We start from the raw sequence: 24277 nt of genomic DNA, 5'->3' as shown, positions 1-24277 counted from the left end.
ATTAAATTTGAAGACAAAATGGAAAAACTGAGGTGTTCTAAAACTGTTGAATGTAATGTATATGTTTACTGAAAGTAACGATTAATATTCACTGTGCCGCGACATTATTTTACTTTATAATCGGGCGCCACTAGGTTATTATTCCCATTACTGGCACACAGCTCTGAATTCCTATTGAAGTTACGTAGCACAATACTGCAACTTGAATCATCAGCACGACCCTTTAAATCCGCCTCAAAAGTTCATTTGGTAACAATGATTGGGAAAAAAACCTCATTAAGCGAAACACATATTTTTACTCTACTTTCTGGTTCCCAATTCTACCATTTCTTTCTCCGATTTTGATTTCTGGTTTACGATTAGGCTTTGCCGTTTATAGTCTGGTCTTTATGGTTTTGGCTTGTTTCTGGTTTGACAAACATTTGATCTCCTCTTTCTCTTCTCTCCTTTGGGCAGAATAGCAGGGCTGAGACACCGGTGAACGTGGACCACAAAAAACTCCCTCAACCTGCCACCACCTCTTGACATCTGCAGAGTCTCTGAAGCCCTCGATCGATCCTGCTGCAGGGATCCTGTTTGCCTCTCATTCTGCTCCGTCAGCCACCTGCACCAGCTAACATTCAATTATTTCTCCAATTACTCTTCCTCTTGTCGATCTTTTTCAAACAGCTTACTTCCTCAATTTCCTTTTTGCTCACTTGCTCTCAGACCCCTTGTTAGAAAATTCACACATTCAGACCTCTGTGGCTGCGCACCTGTACTCATGGGATCTGTGCTGCCACACTGCACAGCCACAGACCCCTAGTCCACTTCATCACAGAGTCTTTTAAAGATACACTGCAACCGTGATAAACTTCCTAACTTATTTGAAATTAAAAAAATTCACACGCATTGTCATTAGCCCCGTCAAGCTCGTTACATGAACTGGCAATTTTAAAAATGAGCTCTGTGGAGTGCACATGCCCAGTGCTGTTGGGACAGGCTCCAGATCCCTATGATAATGTTGAGGAGTTGGAAAAGTGGTAGGGAGATTCCTGTGAATGATTCACTGAGGAGTATTGCAGCTTTGTACAAATGTTGTGATAGGGAGCTGCTCAGGTTTTCCTTCACCTTCCCAAACATCACACAAGTTGCAGGCTCACATGATTTGAGCTACACAGCCTGTGTATCAAAGTAGGCTATAGCAATAAATGTTGTTGCTGGCGGAGAGCTAATTGGATGCTGAAAAAGGTGGAAATACTGTAGGAAGTAATTGACTATTTACGTTGGGACAAACTGCAGATGGCCATGACAAGTAAAACAAGGGTCGATTGCAATGCATACAGTTACATTCTTGTTTGTTCAATATGAAGGAACATCTGTGGAAAAATAACAGGGCCGTACCGCTCCCTGAACCCGGACACAGACAGGCAGACCTCACGAGTGAAAAAGCAGCACACTTTTTATTCCTTTGCCCTTTTTAGCACACAGTGCACAAATCACCAACAAATAAGCTCAGTCCCTTTTTTTTATTATTATTATTAATTTTATTACAATTCATACCAAACAATCAAGTTTTTACAAAAGAAGAATTATGTTAAGAACAGATCGATCCCCACCCTGAGAGAGAGAGCAAGCCAAACAGCGTAAAATTTAAGGCTTGTAAACATACCTAAATTAATAAATTCTCTGTGCTTTATAAACTTATTTTAAAATATTACTGATTAGATCCTGCCATGTTTTGAAAAAAGTCTGTACGGATCCTCTAACTGAGTATTTGATTTTTCCAATTTCAAATAATATAACACATCGGTTTCCCACTGACTTAAAGAGGAGAGTTTGTGTTCTTCCAGTTTATCAGAATGAGTCTGCGTGCCAAGAGTGTAGTGAATGCAATCACAATTAGTTTGTCTTTCTCCACTTTAAGCCCCTCTGGAAGAACCCCAAACACAGCTGTTAATGGGTTAGGAGGGATTGTGAGTCCAAGGCTGTCTGAAGGTAATTAAAAATGTTTGTCCAGAATAATGTTAATTTGGTGCAGGCCCAGAACATGTGACCCAGTGAGGCTGGGACTTGGTTGCAACGTTCGCAGGTTGGATCTTGCCCTGGAAACATTTTGGAGAGTTTTAGTCGAGACAGATGTGCTCGATATATAATTTTGAGTTGTATAATTGTATGCTTTGCGCATATGGAGCTCGAGTGAATTCTCTGCATTGCTACTTTCCACTCCTTTTCTGATATATTAATTGAGAGATCTTTTTCCCAGTGTCCTCTTGGATCTTTGAAAGGAAGGGACTGTAAAATGATTTTATATATTGTAGAGATGGAGTCGAATTCCTTAAAATTGAGCAATATTTTTTCCAGCGTTGATGAGGGTGCAAGATGAGGAAAATCTGGAAGGTTCTGTTTAACAAAGTTCCTGATTTGAAGATAGTGAAAGAAATTTGTAGCTGGAATGTTAAATTTGGAATGTATTTGTTCATAGGATGCAAAGACGTTGTCTATATAAAGGTCTCTAAGCAAGTTAATTCCAAATTTTTTCCAGATATTAAAAACTGCATATGTTTGTGAGGGTTGAAAGAGGTGGTTCTCTTGCAGAGGAGCCACAGATAGAAGCTTCTCCGTCTTAAAATACTTTCTACATTGGTTCCAGATTCTAACTGAGTCGAGCACAATTGGGTTATTAGTGTATTGCTGATAACGTGCGTTTATTGGAGCGCAGAGCAAGGAATATAAAAAAGTACTGCAAGATTTTACTTCTATTGCGGACCAGGCCTGTGTATGTTCATCTATTTGTGTCCAGGTTTTTATAGCTTGTATGTTTGCTGCCCAGTAATAAAACTGAAAGTTGGGTAGAGCCATGCCACCTTCTGCCTTTTGTCTTTGTAGGGTCGTTCTTTAGATACGTGGATGTTTTGAGTTCCAAATAAATGAGGTTATTATTGAATCTAATTGGTTAAAAAATTATTTTTTGATGTATATTGGAATTTTTAAAAATAAAAAAGAAGCTTAGGAAGAATATTCATCTTAACAGTGTTAATTCTTCCAGCTAGTGTGAGATGAAGGGTTGACCATCTATGCAAGTCTTGTTTAATTTTTTCCATGCAGATGACGAAATTTTGTTGATAAAGAGCTTTATGTTTACTTGTGATGTTTACCCCGAGGTATTTAAACTGTTCTGCAATGATAAAAGGTAGGGTGTCTAATCTAATATTATATGCTTGAGAGTTCACTGGAAAGAGTACACTTTTATTCAGATTAATTCTGAGACCAGAGAGCTTTTGAAATTCTGTGAGTGCTGCTAAGACTGCAGGCACAGAATTTTCTGGGTCCGAAATATACAGTCCCTTCTTTCTTTCTCTTCCTTTCTCTCTCTCGCGCTCTTTTCTTCCAACTACACTCCTCCCAGCAAGTTTTGTCCATCTTCCACCCGACTCTGGCTCCTCGAATGGAGTGAGGCGGCCTCTTTTATAGTGCTGCAGTCCATAGCTCTGGAACCCTCTAGGTGTCCCCCCCCCCGGTGGTGGCCATGGACCCCAGCAGGGTTGAGCTTCCCCCGATGCAATCCAGGGGGGGTTGCCCTCTCGTGTTTTAAGAGAAGGTATTGCCCCGAATATGTCCTGTTCCCCGGTCCTTCCATCACAGGGGCGTTCCGGCCGAGCAAGGGTCACAGCCGTCCACCACACACTATTTTTTATGAGTCAGTGTATTCTCACTGATGTGTCCACCCCTTTTTCCCTATAACCCATAGAATTGTAGCAAATAAAATTACTTATGTAAGGTTTAACATTTAGCAAAACTTCATTTACCATCCATGTGCAGAGTTTTGAATATTTCCTTTTATTTGTTCTTACCTCCAGACTCTCTGGCTACCTTAGCTAATTCAGTGTCATCAGCATATTTATTATATTTATATTTATATACCTATAGCTTCTAGTTAGGGTTACAAAGAGAAGAGACCACCTTGGCATTAGGCTGGATGGACCCCTGGTCTGGACCCCCAATTTGTTTATTACAAATATTTTTTATCTAATCCATTCTGCTTTACGTGAATATATCTATGAGCAAAACTGTTATCTAACTATCAGTATCACTGGCAAACAGAAAGAAAAAGGGTAAGCTCTTCATAAGGACCACATTCTGATATGATGACGGCAACTATTGGGAAATTCATTTTTACACAATTATAATGAAGCTGCTACTTTTCTATGTGACAGACAACCTCGCGATCCTAAATCTTAACTCATATCAAAATTGCACAAAGATATGAACCATGCAACCCCCTATTGTTTCTGTGGGATTGACTGCACAGGGTGGAAATTGAAAATTGGAATCAAAAGATAGCTTGCTTTCTGATCTTGCTCTAAGGTCAAAACTGGGTAGTCAGAAATCAACAGAACAAAGTCCAGGACCTGTAGCAGGAATTGTAGTAACAAAACACAGCAAGAAAGTCAAAGGCCAGATTAGTACACATAACCAGAGCCAAACCAAACAACAAAATCAGGACTAGGAGAGAATGCATAACCAAACAAGGGTGGACAATTTTTAAAAAGATTTTCTATTGAAGAAATAGCCTAGCAGCGTAGCCAATATTGCTAAATTGAGTTCAATAATTTACTGCGTATTGGGTTATTTTCATGATACAACTCACAGCGTATATCATCTCTCGGACGAAAATACGTTTGTCTCGCGCAGATTGATTTCATCGGTGTCCTCGTTTACGAGACCTTTGAAAATTAAAACATATTTAACCGTTTCTTTGCATAAAAAAAATTAAATAAGAAATAATTTAATTCTTTGTTTTTGGGATTAGAATTACTACCAAAAACCACACAAGACATTTTAACAGTTATTAAAGCACTTAAACAATAAATTGCAAATATTTCATCGAAGTTAGCCGAACACATGCAAATCTTATGGAAGTAAAAATGATAGGATACGCGACACGGCACGAGTATCATACCTTTGTTAGTTGTATCATGGGTTATTCTCATCTATCTTATATTATGCAGGGGGCGCAGAATTATTCCAGGTAGAAAAAAGGGGGGAGGCGCAAAATACGAAAGTTTGAGAACCACTGGACTAGTTTTTGCTATTAATTTACTTCCATCCATCCATTATCCAACCCGCTATATCCTAACTACAGGGTCACGTGGTCCGCTGGAGCCAATCCCAGCCAACACAGGGCACAAGGCAGGAAACAGACCCCAGGCAGGGCGCCAGCCCACCACAGGGCACGCACACACACACACACCAAGCACACACTAGGGACTATTTAGGATCGCCAATCCACCTAACTTGCATGACTTTGGACTGTGGGAGGAAACCCACACAGACATTGGGAGAACATGCAAACTCCACCCAAATACTACATTATATCAGAGTTTTTATGAAAACTTATGAATGCAGTACATTTTTAAAATAGTGATTATTTTCCCCCCCAGGAATCAGGTAACTAAATATTAGCAAAAAATCTTTTTTTCAGAGGTATTTTTTTATTTTAAGATTTCATTATGACTTCAGAAACTGAAATCTCTAATACAAGTATTCAAACACTTAGTCCAGTACTTTGTAGGCACCCCTTTGGCAGCAACTACAGCTTTGAGTCTTCTCTGGTAAGCATTTACATGGCAGATCTTCTCAAGCTCCATTAGACTAGATACAAAGCATCTGTAAACTGCTATCTGAAGATCTATCCACAGATCTTCTATGGGGGTTCAAGTCTGGGCTTCAGCCGGACCACTCAAGAACAGTCATGGCCTCGTCCTGAAACCATTTCAGCAGTGACTTATCTGTATGATGCGAGTCATTCTCATGTAGAAGGATGGACCGTCGTCACACTCAGAGGTCACGTGCACTCTGAAGAATGTTTTCCTAAAGGACCTCACTGGTTGCATTCACTCCGTCAGTCAGTCAGTCATCGTCCAACCCTCTATATCCTAACACAGGGTCATGGGGGTCTGCTGGAGCCAATCCCAGCCAACACAGGGCACGTACACATGCACACACACACCAAGCACATACTTTGGACAATTTAGGATTGCCAATGCACCTAACCTGCATGTCTTTGGACCATGGGAGGAAACCCACGCAGACATGGGGAGAACATGCAAACTCCAAGCGAACTTAGGTCTCATTACTGCGAGGCAGCAGCGCTGCCACTGCGCCACCGTGCTGCCCCTGGTTGCATTCATCCTCCCTTTAGTTCTAACCAGTCTCCCTGTCTCTGCCATTGAGAAGCACCCCCATAGTATGATGATGCCATCACCACACTTCACTGTAAGGCAGGTGTTAGGCAAAATAAGAGCAATGCCTGGTCTTGACCAGACATAATGTTAGGAGTTACCCAAGAGTGGCTTCAAACCAGCAAGTTTACTCTAAATACCTGACTGATAAGAGTGTTGCTAGGATGGTCATCGTTCCAAAAGGTTCTCCCATCTCAGCAGAGGACTGCTGAAGCTCTGTTAGAGTGATCATTGGGTTCACGGTCACCTCACTGACCTTTTTGTCCAGTTTCTCAGTTTGACTGTCTGGCCAACAATAGGAAGCGTCAACGTGGTTTCACACTTCTTCCATTTCACAATTATTGAGTACACCGTACTCTTGAGAACATTTAAAGCTTTAATAATGATTTCATACCACCACAGAGGTCTACAGAGAATTCCTTGGACATCATATTTTTGCTTTGCACCCTCCCCCACCATAACCTATCATCTATGAGGGAGGAACGAAAGCTTTAGATTCGTCAAAAATTTTGATATCCGGTTTTCGACAGATCAACATTTTAGGGTCCCTGGATGCCAAAAACATCAGTATCTCTATGATGGGTGTGTGGGTGTCTGTGTGTCACAGTTTCTTGAGGATGGTCTAGAGCTAAAATGGCTGGATGGAAAAATACCAAACTCAGAACCTAAGCCTGTTATGAGATCATGATATCCTGATTGGTTTTTAGTGCCAAATCATGCAAGAGAAAGAGGCACTCTAGAGGAACCCTCAAATACAGTAAATCTGCAATTTATTATGAATTCTTCTCGTTAACTCCTACCGTAATGACCTATTTTATGATCAGAAAGATAAGCATCAGAGCGGTAAATAATTACTGAAATGTTATTGAATAGTTTGGGTAACTTGGTTCATATGGTAAAAAGCCTACTGATGCTCACAGCCAATTTTTTTTTGTCCTGATGTGTAGTGTGAGTGGCTGGACTTTATAAACACAGATGTATACCTATCTAAACACTGTCAAATCAATTCAGTTTTCCACAGATAGACTCCAATCAAGTTCTGAACATCAAGGACAGTGAAAGCAAACAGGATGCACTTGAACACAATCTACAGTGCCACAGCAAGGGGACAGTGATATTTTGGTGACAGAGATTTAGGTTTTAATTTTTAATAAAACTTGCAACCTTTTCTAAAAACATGTTTTCACTTTGTCATTATGGGTTATTGAGTGTAGACTGATAGGCAAACCATTTGAAATAAAACCTACAAAATGATAAAACGTGTAGAAAGTGAAGGGGTCTGAATACTTTTTGAATTTTCTGTATACTTGTTTCTTATATGCATATACCGTATATGAGGGACGTTCAAAAAGTTTCTGCACTTTTATATTTTCGTTGGAAACGGTGAAGATGGGAGTAGTAGTAATTAGGCATTAAAAAGTTGGTACGACGCTGGTAAAATTGCATCACAAACTAAGGTGACTATATACCTAGAAAAGTGATGTAATTTGATTTTGAAATTCTTAATAAATACAGTTTAAAAAAAAAAAAAAAAGTGTGGAAACGTTTTGAACGTCCCTTGTATATAACTTTCACACTCCCTCTTAAAACCCCCCATTTCTGCTACTATTATCACTAGATATTTACTTTTACACAGGCAGTGTGGCACATTGCCTAAGGCTATGGACTTCAAGCCCTGAGGTTATGGTTTAAATTCTGCTACTGACACAGGGCAAGTCACTTCACCTGCACGTGTTCCAGTTGGGAAAAAGAAATGTAACCAATTGTATCTCAAATGTTATAAGTTGCTTTGGATAAAGGTGTCGGCCAAAAAAGTTCATGTAAATGTACTTTTGTAACCATTTGGTCAATTTAAATATTGAATAAACATTGAATTTACTATTTTAGATCACGTGTTTAAACTTTTTTTTTTATTTTTGCAAAATTTTTCTTTATCATTTCCCGTTTGTTTTTTTCACTATTGTAGTTGTTTTCTATTTACAGTGCTCTTCATCACTATTTAATATATACTGTTTTTGTTCATTGTTTACTTTGAAGATGCTATTTTTAAAAATCTGACTCTGCTTTCAACATTTTGCAACTTAGACATGGTCATACAAGAGCCTATTATTATTTTCTGTGGTTTTGTAATTACACCACTGTCTGTGCACAGACTTTCGAATACCTGTTTACCATTTAATAATATGATGGTTGCAAAACATTTTCTCCAGGTAGGCAATATTGCACATTATACAATTACCAGATGGTTTTGTTGTTTCCCCATAAAAACTCAGCAGATTACTGAAACAAGATATTACCTGTCAAGCACTAGTTAGCTACATTTCTCTTTTGTCTTTTACAATTTCCTGCATGATTTTGCATACAATATAGAGTAGGATATCTTGCCCCAGATTTGCTGGATGCATCTGAGCTGCTGTTTTGTACACTAATACAAAGTGTAACACTTTCAAAAGATAAGTCCTAAAAAGTCAAGAAACAAACTGAGAATTTTTTTCTGAAATGTAATTGGTTAATCCAATTTGACGTATTCTAAACACATTTAAAATTTTACAGGGTCACTGGGAAAATGCAACAACCAGTGCTGAATGCAACAACCACGCCACTCAACCTTTGGACAGAAGGATACACCAGGACAAGAAAACCAAACGAACCAGAAAGGGGATATGCAATCGTCAAACAAACCGAACTCCAACTGGTAATAAAACCAAGTTTCAAGTGACATGAAGTGATAGAATTATGGTGCAATGTTTAGTGCTATCAGTCAGAGGATTCAACAACATTAATTACTAGCCGACCCGCGGTTTAGCATACACCGCATAATTATTCATTGATGGGTGAACACTTCCTGAAAGACACAGTTCAGCAATCCACTATTCAGCATCGCGATAGGGCGGCGGCCATCACTCCGGGTTCGGAGTCGGTCTAACAAAGGAAAAAAAGAAGGGGCACAGAAACAACAGGAAGAACAGAAGCTTGCGGGGACAAACAAACACGGCAGCAATGAGAGAGACCTGTTAGCAAAGCAAAGCAGCCTGAACCGAGAAGAACAATGAAAAGTCAACATGGCTCAGAGGTGCATGTGGACTGTAGCAGAGACCAAAGCGACTAAGGATGTGTTTGGTGAGGTGTTGGGGGCGGGCACATGAGCAGGCAGTACGCATGACTCGAGAGCGAGGGTGGGCGTGAGAGGAGGGTTAGAGTTGGCGGACGGGGCTCTGTCGTGCGTACCCCATGGTCAGGCGACTTGGTCGATTTTATATATATATATATATATATATATATATATATATATATATATATATATATATATTGTCACAAGAACGAGACATTGACAGATAAAGAGTTGGGGCAGCCACCCGTATATTGTGGTATCCTGGCTGCAAAAGTCGTTTTTCTTAGTAAAATACAGGGCACTGAAGTGCATACAACCGAGTCCAAAACAAGACTGAGGAAACAAAAGAAAAGGGGCAGGTTTTAAAGGGGGAGACAGGAAGTGAGGTCGTATGGATCTGGCACGTGGTCTTCCACCATTGGCTCATAGCCGGAGGTGACATCAGAGTGACTGGAGCTGGTGTGGCCGACTTCCATCGGCTCAGTCCCGGAAGTGATGTCAGGAGATCCAGGTGAAATCCCCCGGGGATGGTCTACAGGCAAGGGAGAAAAAGAGTCAGTGCACTCTGCCACACCCGGCATGCCTCCGAACTGCCTTCACTCAAGCCCTTTAGCTGCCTCCCATGTGCACGTGTGTGACAATATATATATATATAAATATACTAGCAAAATACCCGCGCTTCACAGCGGCGAAGTACTGCATTAAAATTTTTATTAAGAAGAAAAGTAAACCTATTTAAACTGAGGGAAAATATGCCAATAATTATTTGTTAAGGATCTCTTTGTATACCATGTTGTCAGTTCGACCCTCCGGTTGTAATATGACCAAGCTGTGCGCTGAGCTTACTCTTGAGCATGCAGCGTACATTTGGCCATGTGAACAGTAATCTTGCCTCAAATCTCACAGCTTGGATTGCTGCTGTCATAATCGGTTTGAGTTTCACGATTTGTTTCAATTATGACAGTATTTGCAGGATTTGTTGTGTTGAAGTGACATTCGGCATCTGTCAAGCGTTGCATGCACACAACCGGTTTCATCGATAAAATCACATCCAGCTTTTGAGAGTTTAAACATTCAAAAACATCAAAGTGTCCACTACTGAAATCATCACCTGTGAATCTAAGATGTTTAAGAGGCATTGGCGGTTGTTGAAAGGTGTAAAATATTTGGCCATTTCGGTACACTTGAAAGCAACAACCGAACAATTCAGTGGCAGCCATCAACTCACATGCAGAACCATAGGTGAAGGGCTAAAGCATTTCACTCTTCTAGTGCTCCTGTGTAGTATAATTATCTCCTGTACTGTCATCAGTCCACACCTTGAACCTGTCCAGTCATTCAATACATAAGACACAATGTTTCTCCAGATATCAAGAGTGAGCCTGATATGGCCGTGCAACATGATCATCTCAATAGACATGGTAATGGGGGTTGGAATGATAAAGGAAATGGGTACCTGAACAATGTAAAGTAAGTGTAAAATACCTACACAATAACTATAATTGTAATAAACAAACAATAAAACAGCGGAGAAGCTGTGGATTAAACAAAAAGGCTGTAGTTATCAGTAGGGAGGCGTGAATCCCGTGGCGAAGCAAGGAAGGGAATGTAGAGACCGGAGCGACGGACGGTCTTATATAGGCAGGCAGCCAACAACGTGGGAGGCGTTGGGATGGGGGAACCCAACGCCACCTCACACGGCGACCGAGCTGCAGGCTATGGACGTATATATGTATGTCTATATGTTCAATTTCCTCATAATAACTATTCATGGTGGCTCTAAACTCCGTACTGACCCCTACTCTCTTTTCTGTTTCTTTTTCCGGTTTCTTTGTGGTGGTGGCCTGCGCCACCTCCACCTACTCAAAGCTTCATGATGCTCCAACAATGATGGATGGATTAAAAGGCAGAAGTCTACATGACCATCATCATCATCAAGCCCTTCCGTGAGAACCCTAAATCCAAAGAGGACTGTTTCATTTATGTTAGGTAGAATGCCCAAAGGGGACTGGGCGGTCTCATGGTCTGGAATCCCTACAGATTTTATTTTTCTCCAGCCGTCTGGAGTTTTTTTGTTTTTTCTGTCCCCCCTGGCCATTGAACCTTACTCTTATTTGATGTTAATTAATGCTGATTTATTTTGTTTTCTTATTGTGTCTTTTATTTTTCTGTTCTTTATTATGTAAAGCACTTTGAGCTACTGTTTGTATGAAAATGTGCTATATAAAATAAATAAATGTTGTTGTTGTTGTAAGTAGGATTCAGTTAGCGTTGGGAACCCATGTACCAAATTTCTTGAAGATGGGCCCATAAGTAACAAAGACTGTTGAAAAGTTCAATATGGCGGCGAGAGTGGCATCATACCACCGAAATAAGTATGCATACATTGGTTTCGGTTAGCTCAGGGAAGCCGCCTACCAAATTTCGAGAAGATGGGGCCATAAATAAGAAAGTTCAACATGGCGTACGTTGTTGACCGGTATGACCGCTACGCGTAGAATTTCGAAATGAAACCTGCTAAACTTTTGTAAATAAACTGTAAAGAATGAGCCTGCCAAATTTCAGCCTTCTACCTACACGGGATATTGGAGAATTAGTGATGTTGTAAAGTTCAATATGGTGGCTGACAGTGGTGTCATACCAACGAAATAAGTACGGACATCAGTTTCCATTAAAAGTTCAATATGGCGGCCGACAGTAGCATCATACCACCGAAATAAGTACCAAATTTCAGCCTTCTACCAACACGGGAAGTTGGAGAATTAGTGACGTTGGAAAGTTCAATATGGCGGCTGACAGTGGCATCATACCACAGAAATAAGTATGTACATTGGTTTTGGTTAGCGCAGGGAAGCCGTCTACCAAATTTCGTGAAGATTGGGCCATGAATTAGAAAGTTCAATATGGCGGACGTTTTTGACCGTTATGCGTAGAATTTCAAAATGAACCCTGCTTAACTTTTGTAAGTAAGCTGTAAGGAATAAGCCTGCCAAATTTCAGCTTTCTACCTACATGGGAAGTTGGAGAATTAGTGATGAGTCAATCAGGGCTTTGCCTTTTATTATTATTTTATTATATATATATATATATATATATATATATATATATATATATATATATATATATATATATATATATATATGTGTGTGTGTGTAATGTTTGTAATCTGGATAAAATATTAAACAAATCAGAAATCCATGCAATGATTTAAGCTCAGGTTCACTAACACATTCCAGAAAATGTCATATTATTCAATGGAATGATCACGCAATTCCCTCCACCATCATTTTCAATACAACACCATAAAGTACAAGCTCCTTACAAAGCAGACAGCACAACCTCTTAAATTCTTATCACAGCCACTTAAAATGGTTGCAGACAACTCTACTCCATGATGGAAGTCACATGTACACTGAGATGCAGCCAGCAAGACAGTCTGAACCAGCTGAGATTGAGCCCCCTAGTCCTTTAAGCCTCTGATACACCTAGATATTCTCTCCATGAAAATTAGAAAATAAGAGGGAATGGATGATGTTTTAAATTCTCTTCTTAATGGATGAATCAAGTCAGCAGATCTAATTACATCAGGAAAGCTGCTCTGAAAGTTCCGTTATCTGTAGGGAGTAGATTACTTTGGGACATGATAAGGACACCAGTCTTGGTGCACTGAAGTGGGCAAACGGAACTGTAATATTGTTGTTGGCCACTCATCTAGTCTGGTGCAAGGCCATTTAAGTCTTTACAGATTAACAACCGGATTTAGCACTCAGTTCTACTAGACAAAGGGAGGCAGTGAAGATTACAAAAACTATAGCCATTATGTGCTGATTTTTGCAAGCCTCAGTGATGACTCTTGCAATAGACTTTTGAACCAGCTGGAGCTGTGATAATAGATTAGAAGGGATGCCTAACAATAGATTGGTATGCATATCGTTCTGAAAAGGATGAAGGTGAGGACAAGCTTCTCAGTACCTAAAACATTACAGGATTGAGCAGACATTATAAATGCTATGGAGATGAAATTAAAAGACTTTCATAATATGACTAATCTTAAATTCTTGAAAGTAATATTACCTAAACTGAATGAAAAAAGAGTTACATTTTCTTAAGCTGGGCTTCAGTGCCACTTAGCACGAGTTCTGTTTTGTGGAAGTTTCATTTAAGAGAACATCACATTTCTTCAAGCATGTCATGAGCTGGGAAAAATGTAATAAACCCAGATTTTAAAATGAAAACAGTGATGAGTATTAAACAGGTAAAAATAATAACCCACTCGAAACGTGCGGTGCAGGATAAAGGGGCGTGGCTGGCTTTTATTTGGCATTGGCATATTCAGCACGATCTCCCCTTTACTGATTCGTAACTTCAACCAAAATGGGACTTCTCTGTGGAATTGCTAAAGTGGGTCTCTCTTTGGAATGCAGCATCTAGTCTGATATACAGTAGGTCAGTATCCATCACAGTTGAATGACACTAGTGCTAGTATATCCAGGCTTAAGGACATCTCAGCCTCTGATCAGTTAGAAAGATGAATAATCACTTAACCTTTGCCAACATTGATGGTCAAAACTCTCCACTACTTATCAAACAAAAGAACTTCATATCACCTAAAAACCAATGGAAAAATGTAGACTTCTTCCTTTATAATCCAGTGTCAGCACTGCTTCTCTGCAACAGTGAAAGCCTGGCTTTAATGTTTGTTCGATGACAGGAACCCTTTCTTAAGGTTTGCTCATAACAAAAGGTGGGAGTGACCTACTCCAAACAATAACCATATAACTAAACTGTAACAGCAGAAGACTGTCTGTAATGGAGTTGGATACGGGTGCAACGTTGAGGAAGACGCATCGAGTGATCACTAATCCCAAGCTGACTTATTTCATACTCTCAAAAGAAGGAAGGCCATTCCGGGAGAAATCCTAAAGACGGCAACTTCAGTACAGACAGCAGCCACAAAATGCTACCAAAGCCATCAGGGCCAAAAAAAAAAACAAAACAGAAAGTGCACTCAGCAGTTGTCCATAAGTGCCAGAGGAAAGCTTTATATGAGCCCAGAAGATATTAGCAAAGAATCCTACCACCCTTTGAGAAGAAAAGAACTGAACCCAGAATAAAAATGCTGCCTTACAACTGGGGTCTCTAACTCCAGTCCCGGAGAGCTACTGTGGCCGCAGGTTTTCATTCCAACTCTTTTTCTTAATTAGTGACCCGTTTTTGCTGCTAATTAACTATTTCCCTTTATTTTAATTGACTTTTCTTGAGTCTCTGACCGCTGAATCGATTCTTTTTTCCTTAAACGGCACCTAAACATAAATTTGATGTGAAGTGAGCCAACAGATGACCAACTAAGATGTGGCCTCAAACTCCAACAAATTTCACTTCATTCAGTTTCTTAATTTGAAGGCAATTCTTGTTGCTATTTAAACCCGTTATTTAATTCCATGGCATTTCCGAAACTGTTGATTTTCTTTTTTAAGAGCACTGGCTGTCAAAATGTTTTGTGGACCTGAGCATTTCAACATTACTGAGGTCTTCACCTTTCTTTATTTTCAGTTATTGTGTGATGGACACAGGTTGTTATATATGTGTTGGTTCATTTTGTGTCTTAATATTGTCAGTCAGTCAGTCATCTTCCAACCCGCTATATCCTAACACAGGGTCACGGGGGTCTGCTGGAGCCAATCCCAGCCAACACAGTGTGCAAGGCAGGTACAAATCCCAGGCAGGGTGCCAGCCCACCGCAGGGCACACATACCAAGCACGCACTAGGGACAATTTAGAATCGCCAATCCACCTAACCTGCATGTCTTTGGACTGTGGGAGGAAACCGGAGCACCCGGAGGAAACCCACACAGACACGGGGAGAACATGCAAACTCCATGCAGGGAGGACCTGGGAAGCGAACCTGGGTCTCCTAACTGCGAGGCAGCAGCGCTACCACATCTTAACATTGTTTGGATGCTAATTAAGGAAAAAAGAAATAATTAATGGGCTGGAGGCTTAAGTTGTGCATCAATCAAAATTAAGGCAAAGAGTTAATTAGCAGCAAAATCTGGTCACTAATTAAGAAAAGGGTTAGAATGAAAACCAGAAGCCACAGTAGCTCTCCAGGACTGGAATTGGAGACACCCTGCCTTACACCTTTGGTGCTGAAAGTGGTTAGGGCAAAGCCAGGAAACTTTATAACATACGCATTTCTGGATATTGGTATTACTATTAAGTGAAAGCAATAAACTGTCTGAAGGCTACATAATTAGCTTTTAGAAGTTTCTTCCCTCTGCATTAACTAACAGCAGCTGGTGTGCCATATCAGTTTCAATGTTTGTGGCACACACATTAATAATCATACATTTTATTTATATGGCACCTTTTCCAAGCTCAAAGCACTTCACAAAAATTCAAAAAGAAGAACAGGGCATATACAATGCTGGATACAAATATCTGCATAAGTACTAAACAAAGATAAATACAGGATATACAAAGCTGAAATACAATAAGCAACAATAAACCATCATAAACTACAAAAATAGGAATACTAAGAGAAAACCCTGAACAAATAATAAAAACACAGACCAGTGTTCTTATAAAACCAATTAAAAAAACTGGTACTGCATGAATAATGTTTCATTGGGTAATTCATTAAACAAGAATTAAGAAGGGGCGATATAATTAATATGGTTGTATCCCCTTAAGGAGAAAAAGAAAGAGAAAAGCAAGATAATGTAAGCAGTTTGATTTAATCATAGCATGTCACCAGTTGTAGGAATTGGTTCTTGGGAAGGCGAACGTTAAGAGAAAACCAGCGTTCAAATCGAACTACAATGCATACAATGCTCATAAACAGTAAAGAACAATAGAGACAGCAATATAAGCTGTGTTTAGGACTGTGCAAATAGAGGAGAGGCTTGTTGAAATGTGGAGCCAGCAAAGATGTCTGTTTAGGCTGAGACTGTAATCACCCTGCGATTTCTAGTTGTATGGTTTGACACCATCAGAGGCAATGGGATTCAGCCACTGCAGTTGTTAAATCTGACATGCTGTCCAAATAGAAATTGTGTCATGTAGGTTATAGATTAATATTTTTTATTGTCTTGTGTCTGTATATAAAAGAACATGTCCATTTTCTGTTATCCTTATACCAGTAACGGAGCACTGCATGTTACACTTGACTTGAGCATTCATAGTTTTCATCCTCTTTCTCGGAGGTTGATGCGCTTGCTGCTTCCTGAGCAGCTCTTCTTTTCTCCACCCTAGCAGCCCGCTTATTCTCTTCTTTCGTCTGCATCTTTTCGCATTAAAACTGATTAAGTCGGTGCTTGTGTTGCAATTACTTAGTACATCTGCCTCAAGAATGATTTAAGATATGAAGAAGTAGGGGAAGTGACGGTGAAGGAGGTCAGGATGAGAACGGCACACATATGCATGTGCTGGACGGCCGCCCTGCTGGCCACTGCCGAGAGGTGATTCTACAATAAAATGAAATAAAAAGAGGAATAACCTTGGAGGTCAATCATCACCCCGAAACTGACAGTAGACATCATGTAGTATATGTGTACCAAATGTCACTTCAATAGGTCAAACGGTTTGCGAGCTACAGGTGATTTAAAGTCCTGGACAGACAAATGGACAACTACAGTAGCGTATTATATATAAAGATGATGAATAAAGTGGACTTTTTTGTTTATTGCCACAAGCGTATCTGAGTTATTTTTATAGAAAAAAAAAAAAGTCTATCATTACGTTCGAACCACAAAAACAGAACGTGAAGGATGATTTGTGTGCAATTTGGACAGTTTATGAACAAATCTCTTGTACTTCTGGTGTCCTGACTGGAATGTGAAATAGAGATACCCCACAATGCCCAAGGGGAAACATTTGGATACAAAAAACATGGGACCATGTGAGTGGGACAGTAAAACAAGGAAGGAAAGACCCGCTAGAAAAAGGACATAATATGATGCCAAAAGCTTCAAGCCTAACTTGGTGGCTCCAAAAAGTGCATCCATCAGGGCTTCATACTAAGCTTGGTTTAATGAAGCAGTTTGTCGAAGCTCTGTCAAAATAATGGAGCCTCTTTTATACATTTGTGCCAAAGGTTTCCAAATTTCTCAGAGGCTAAACTGGAAAAAGGACATTTCAGTCGGACCGAATATTAGAAAAGTCATTTCTGATGCAGAATCTGATTGTGCATTGAAGAACTTGGAATGATGGGCTTGGGTATTATTCATAAAAAAACTTTCTAAGTCTTTAGGTAACAATAAAGGTCTTAATTATAATGAAATTGTCAAAAATGTACAGATTAAGTTAAAGGAAATGAGTCTCAAAGTTTTATTTTTGGGTTCAAATGTGGAATGTTTCCCCCAAGAATTTTAGAGCAGTGAGTGAAGAGCGGGGTGAGAATATCAAGGACATGGAAAGAAGGTACCATTGATGTTGAGATGTCAGGATGATGGTGGACTTCTGCTGGATGATTCATACCGACAACAGAAAAACAGGGCCACCAAGTGGAGTTTTGGATCAAACAAACCAAGAAGTTATATACTGTATAATTCGAAGTATATGTATTGTTGCTTTCTCTACATAAATTTAAAAAAAATTTAGATTGACTAAATATTATAACATTAAATTGATTTAGACCAATAATGCATACATTAATACATTGTGTAATTTAAATATAATTTAAGTACATTTCTTTTCAATTTTGTACTTAAATATGATGCAATGGAAACATTTGAATGATTTTTCTCTTGTGTTTATGAATGCAAATAAAAGCAACTACTCACAATTCAGATTTTCTTATGAGTTTAGTTTTACAGTCCTATGAAATTAATATGACGTACCAAGTTATAACAGGGGAAGACAGTTTAGTAATAAAGGCAAATCACTTTAAAAAAAGTGTATTTATATTTTGGAAGATAATTAAAAACAAATGATCAGTAAGACATTGGAATATGTTGTCAGTTTTGGAGCTCTACATTCAAAGGAAAGCAAGCTTTCAATGCGTATTTTTTGATGTACAGTTTAGATCTAAAAATAATTGCCAGACATTCAGCCTGTCCTGAGCTGCAAACCGCTACAAAAGTACACAGAGCAGAGGGAGTCGGCTCATTTAGAAATTAAAAATAGCTTGGGTTTTGCAATAATTCCAGCAAACATTAAGATTCTAGTCTGGAATGAATTCAGAGAGTCACCAGTTATTTACTATTGATGGACCTTGTGTTAAACAAGGCAATGTTAGCGGCAGATCTGTTCTCCACGAAAGTAAAATATATAACTTAAATAAACAAGTGTGAGGAGACACACATGCACACTTCGACACCTTTAGAATTAACCATGATTTGTATTATAAAGTACCCAAAGATATATCTATATACCAGAACAGAACTCTTTTTGCACAGATCAACACTTTAGACTTATCTCAATGTGTTACAGATGTGGCACATTACCAGTCTTGTGATGAAAACTACAAGCTGGACAGCATACTTTAACACAAGCAGTGCTGATGAGCTTCACAGACAAATACTGGCAACATCCCAGTCGCACTTTGGATGCCACAGTATGATGAACTTCTTTACAGGGTTCCACTTTGACGATTTAAAATTGAGAAGTCCATCATACACACTTAAAAACAGTGATTCTTTAATGGAATTTTAATGGGTTGTGTGGTTCCTAATAGAACCTTTGCTTGATGAAGAACCCAAAAGAACCATTTAACGTGTTTGTTTTGCATACAAATGTGCTTCTTTGGGCTTTGGCTGAGTTCCTAATATGTGGACAAAACAGAAATCTTGCAAAATAATGTCTAGTAGGAGAACTATCAAGATACTAACAGATCAAGAAAAGCTGAATTGAACTTGTGCTACTCTCCTTTTAATTTCAGTTTGACAGATCTATCATCTGATTCATTATTATTTATGGAGTACTTGTGTACTAAACGGATGAACTAGTACCCTTTTCTGTTATTGTGACGCAAATCGGATTTTCGTTTTTAACATTATAGCACCCAAAGGGGGACATTAACATTAGGGACCTATAGGCAACTATGCTCCACCCCCACTAACTTTAAGGTTAGCATTTGTGGTTGGTGTAAATCAGTCTAATAATTTAAACTCCAAAAATTAAGCAACCGGGGCGCCTCCCCCACGGAGACCAACACTAGAATGGGTAGGAACTACCATCCATTTAGTAGACAAGTACCATTTATGGATCTAAAGGTTCTTTCAGGAACCTTCTTTTGGGAACTGTAAAGGGTACCCCCTATCGCATGGCTCTGAAAGGCCACTCTGGTACCTTTTTTTAAGAATGTAAGAGTACTTTAGAATAGTAAAAATCCTCTCTTTACCAAGGAAACAATATTCATTGGGTCATCAAAGCAAGGATGTACCTGGAATACTAAATAAAGTCCAGTCTAACAAGTGCCATTACTCGATTACCACTCATTAAAAAAGTAAAAATGATTATCACTTCAATTGCTTCAACTCATTAAAAACATTCGATTAACTGAACAAATATTCAATTTGATTTAAAAAAAAAATGTAATCCACTTTCAGCATCATCGAGTGGGAGGCAAGAATAAACGCTGGACTGGTTGGCACACCACCCTAGGGCCCACTATTACATTCTGTCCTACATGGCGATTTTTTAACCGGCATGTCTCTGGAATTCGCAAGGAAAATCGAAGAACTCGGGCGAAGTAACGGAAAAATGCAAAATCCACAGAGGTAGCTCTGCCTCACCAATCTACCCTAAAAATGAGCTCCAGGCCGCGACACGTACTGTTTAGATGCAAAATGCAACGAACGAATATTGTCATCTAACTGAAGCGGACTTTATAAATTTTAACTAGGAGGTGTGAAAATAGCGCATGGCAGTGTACTTCATTTCTTGTGATTGTTCATAAACCTGGTATTAATATTTAAATGAGAATAAAGTTTTCATCCTCCGAAACTTTTGAATATGGTGATGAAGCAGACGCAGTAACAGCCCGTCTCAGGCACACTCGCTCAATCTGTAGTCGCAAAGTGGCACAACACGTAAATCATGGAGATGGTAGAGAACACTATAGGAACAACTGGGATTCGATTTCTGGATTAGAAAAGACGATTTTTTTCACTGTAAGATATATTGTAATTATCAAGCCGTGTCAAGAAACCGAAAACGAACCTGGGCCTACCTGTCGGACAAGTTTTTTCAAATATCTACCGTGAGATGTCACCTGTGGTAAAATGTTCTGTTTATTTCTTTCTGAAAATGAAGCCATTCATTTCTTAGCATTCCATCGCTCATAGCAATAAGCCAGTAATCGTTGAAGCTCTCTGGGTCCAGACTTGAGTTGAACGTGGTTGTTACCAGATCGTCTGAACGGCTGGCTTTTCGGCGACTAAATGAACAATTGTAACAATGCTCATGCGCTTTGACTCCAAGGCTTTCTTTGTCGCGATTCCCGCAGCTGAAACACTACGTCATTTTGGGAAGGATTTCATGGAACTAGCAAGTAAAGCAAGAAGCACATTTTTTTCTTCGCAGTAGGCTTCATTTTCAAAGGTATTAAAACTGAAAACTGAGTTTGGGTTAATCCATAATATTTAATTCATTACATGTCTCTTAAATCGATCAATGTTTTTTTTATTTTGGATATCGCAATTCAAAGGCATGGCCAAATCTGAAGCATGATCAAAATTACAGTGCTATGGCATAGCCTACATATACTAACTATAATGCACACAATAATACCATACCCTTTTCTGAACCCGATGAATCCTGAGCAAGGTAGCAGGGGCATACCATAATATTACTAATTATTAAACGTTTCATAATAAAACACGTAAATTAATCTTAGTGCTGATTAGATACCTAGTCCTATAGGTAGAAGAAACCAGAACTCTATATTATTGGTACCTTAACTCTTTGAGGGCCGAATATTTTTTCCAAAAAAATCAAAGTTTTCTGAAAAGCACACAAAGCAATGGTTTCACGCATAAATCAACATAAAACGTCTGTTGCTATGTGCTGTGGCTGCTGTTGGCGCATGTTCGGTATCTCTGGCGGTAGTGGCTGCACCAGGGCGTCTCGATAGCCAGAAGGTGGGCTGGCTGCCTGGCTGTCTTCGCATAGCAGGTGAGTCGCGATGGCGGTCACAGTGTGACGCAATATGGTTTGTACTTCTTGTCATCATAAGTGGCGGTCCTCCCAGGCAAACACTGCCGTAGGCGCATCAGCTACACGAAAGAGTTCAGCACCATGATCAGCATGGTGACCAATCAGATGATGCTGGTACCTCACTTTCGTTTTCAATACCCACCTCCAGATAACTTGCATCAAACTCAAGAGTCAGACAAGCAAGAGTCCTATTCACCAAAAGTACGTAAAACGTCCATGGAGTATTTTGCTTTGTACATTCGGTTTGGTCTCTCACCAGATGTTGATGCCATTTTAGAAGTTGTTTGCTCTTCGCTACTCCTGCACACTTAGGGAATCAAGGTTATATCAACAAAGCTATGTAACTTTCCTTCTAGCAAAGAGAGTCGAACTAAAATGTAAGGGCAAGTTTTGTCACCGTTTACTGATTACTGCCCTCTACCCCTGAATTGTGACAAAAGTCAACATCAGCCCCGAAAAAGTTAATAAAGAACATAACGTTAAAATCCACAGTGTTAAAAACCAATCAATCCATCTTTAAATAATTTACTTCATGGTCGCGAGTCTACCGTGTCAATTCTGGCAGCGTCGACTAGACGCACAGTACACTACAGTATATCGATCAGGCAATGCTTGTCCATCCACCCATTATCCAACCTGTTATATCCTAACTACAGGGTCACGGGGGTCTGCTGGAGCCAATCCCAGCCAACACAGGGCGCAAGGCAGGAAACAAACCTTGGGCAGGGCGCCAGCCCACCGCAGCAAATAACGCAAAGTTTAGTCATGATGTTGTTTACAGTGCAAAACAAGTTTAGTACAAGAATGCTGTCTGGGTAGGGTTCTCTCTGATCTGGATTAAGCAGGTCCGCTAATAGATGTAGCCTATGGAAGGAAGAAACTGGTAAACTCAAGAGACTAGCACAAAAGAAAATGCCATGCAAAACGCACAAACGGTAACAGGAGGTTGGTAAAGGCCCGATGTCAATAACTTAAAGTAGTGCTCTTTAAATGATTTTCAATCGGCTGAAATCAAAAGGAGTTATAGCGCTGTCAAGCACAAATGTGCCCTTGAAACAATTATAAAGGTTTTTGCATGCGGTACCTCGTCCTGGTATATAGATATATCTTTGGGTACTTTATAATACGAATCATGCTTAATTCTAAAGATGTCGAAGTGTGCATGTCCCCTCACACTCGTTTATTTAAGTTATATATTTTATTTTCGTGGAGAACAGATACAGAAAGCGTATTGGTAGTTATTATTTTTGGAAAAGAAACGGAAAAATCCGTACGCACACGTTGTATTTAATTTAAAGTCTTAAGCGCCGAAAGCCATGTTGACAGCTCCAGGAACACAACATAAACTCAGAGCCTCTTGCACTCAGGAACTTCTCAAAGAAAAAACCTTGAAATCTCCTTAGGCAGTAGCGCTAACTACTGTGGCACTAGACTGCCAAAATCAAAATCTTCAGGGTTAAAATAGAGATAAAACTAACGTACAGTATGTGCGATAGTATACGGTTTAACTGTGCGCGTACCCCCTTATACAATTTAAAGACACAAGCGTCAGGTTAACCAATAGTGTGTGCGTGAACATGTTCCGCAACAGACTGCATGGCGCAGTCTCCCAAGTTGGATATTTCCTGCTTCAAATGGTACCGGGTTAGGTTCCGAAGTGTTCATTTGACACTCTTCAATCTGTTGCCCATTTATTTGTTAATTTTTTAAAAAGAAAAGGTTGACTGTACAAAAATGATTTACGTTATATTTTTCAAGATATCAGGCTCACGATCGCAATACGTTTAACAAAACATGTATTTTCTGCCGTTTAATTTGTATCATTAACCAATACTCCTCAAGAGAAACCTGATTAAATTGGTACAACGGATGCAAGCATTTTCCATTAAACCGATTTTTTTATTTCACATTTCTAGATTCATGAATGCAAATGCAGTCTTAATACAATTATATTAACGAGTTCTATAACGCGCCGATAGGCTCCTTGCAAATTCAACTATAGAAACGATATTACTATTCATATAGGCCTACATATTTTTAAGAAAACTGTTAGTTTTACTGCCGATTGTTAAAGGCGACAAAAATAACATGCATTATCAAGCAGGCGCTGCATGAGTGAAAAGATAACCGTTGCAATACATCGCCCTACCCAATTACAAATAATGTTATCACGTAGTGGAAGAAAATTACCAGAATTATGGAAAACTCCTCCCACAGTGTCAATAAAAAGAAGAGCAAAAATAACCGAATGAAATATTGTAATTTCTCCTTACCAGGTAATTTCAGCGCACGAGATAACGCAGCTGCCATAATGTCTTTTAGTGCGAACCAGTATAGTGGATAACACGTAAAGCATTTTGGGTGTTGTAGTACTAATGAAAACTTGACTGACGAAGTCGCGTTTAAAAAGCTTCAGAAACTACAACACCCATGTAGCCGTACGTTCTTTTCGACTGCTCGCCCAATCGAAACCCTTCTTTATCTATTGTAAGCTTGCTCATCACAGCTGCGTCGGGCTTGTGGCAGAAATCACCCAAAGAGAAAGACGCCAATCCTTTGATGGGCACATTTCTGCACATTCACTCATACAATTTAAGTCAAATCAATAAGTGAAGCTATAGCATAATGACAAAGCGTGCCACTACGTCTGCCTAAATTATATTACACGATGGGAGATGAAGAAGTTTCAGCCAATACCTGAAGGGGTATTCTAAAATGAAGACTTTAAATGTGGTCAAAGTTTAGCTCCTGTATAATATAATATGTGAATTACACATTGTAA

The 24277-nt window shown here is 39.4% G+C and overlaps 1 protein-coding gene across 2 annotated transcripts in view; it reads right to left on the bottom strand.

The window, feature by feature from the left end:
* Positions 1 to 23856, bottom strand: part of fam234b (family with sequence similarity 234 member B) — a 76649-nt gene extending 52793 nt beyond the window's left edge. For both annotated transcript variants that reach the window (XM_039765678.1, XM_039765679.1), the window contains exon 1: positions 23769 to 23856. In XM_039765678.1, the coding sequence (XP_039621612.1) occupies positions 23769 to 23805 (37 nt within the window). In that variant the 5' untranslated portion in view covers positions 23806 to 23856. The remainder of the gene's footprint in view (positions 1 to 23768) is intronic.
* Between the last annotated feature and the right edge of the window lie 421 nt (positions 23857 to 24277).

The sequence above is a fragment of the Polypterus senegalus genome, chromosome 10 (genome assembly GCF_016835505.1).
Source record: "Polypterus senegalus isolate Bchr_013 chromosome 10, ASM1683550v1, whole genome shotgun sequence".
Lineage (NCBI taxonomy): Eukaryota > Metazoa > Chordata > Cladistia > Polypteriformes > Polypteridae > Polypterus > Polypterus senegalus.
The sequence above is the reverse complement of the archived record's forward strand: the minus strand, read 5'-3'. Positions and strand labels throughout refer to the sequence as shown.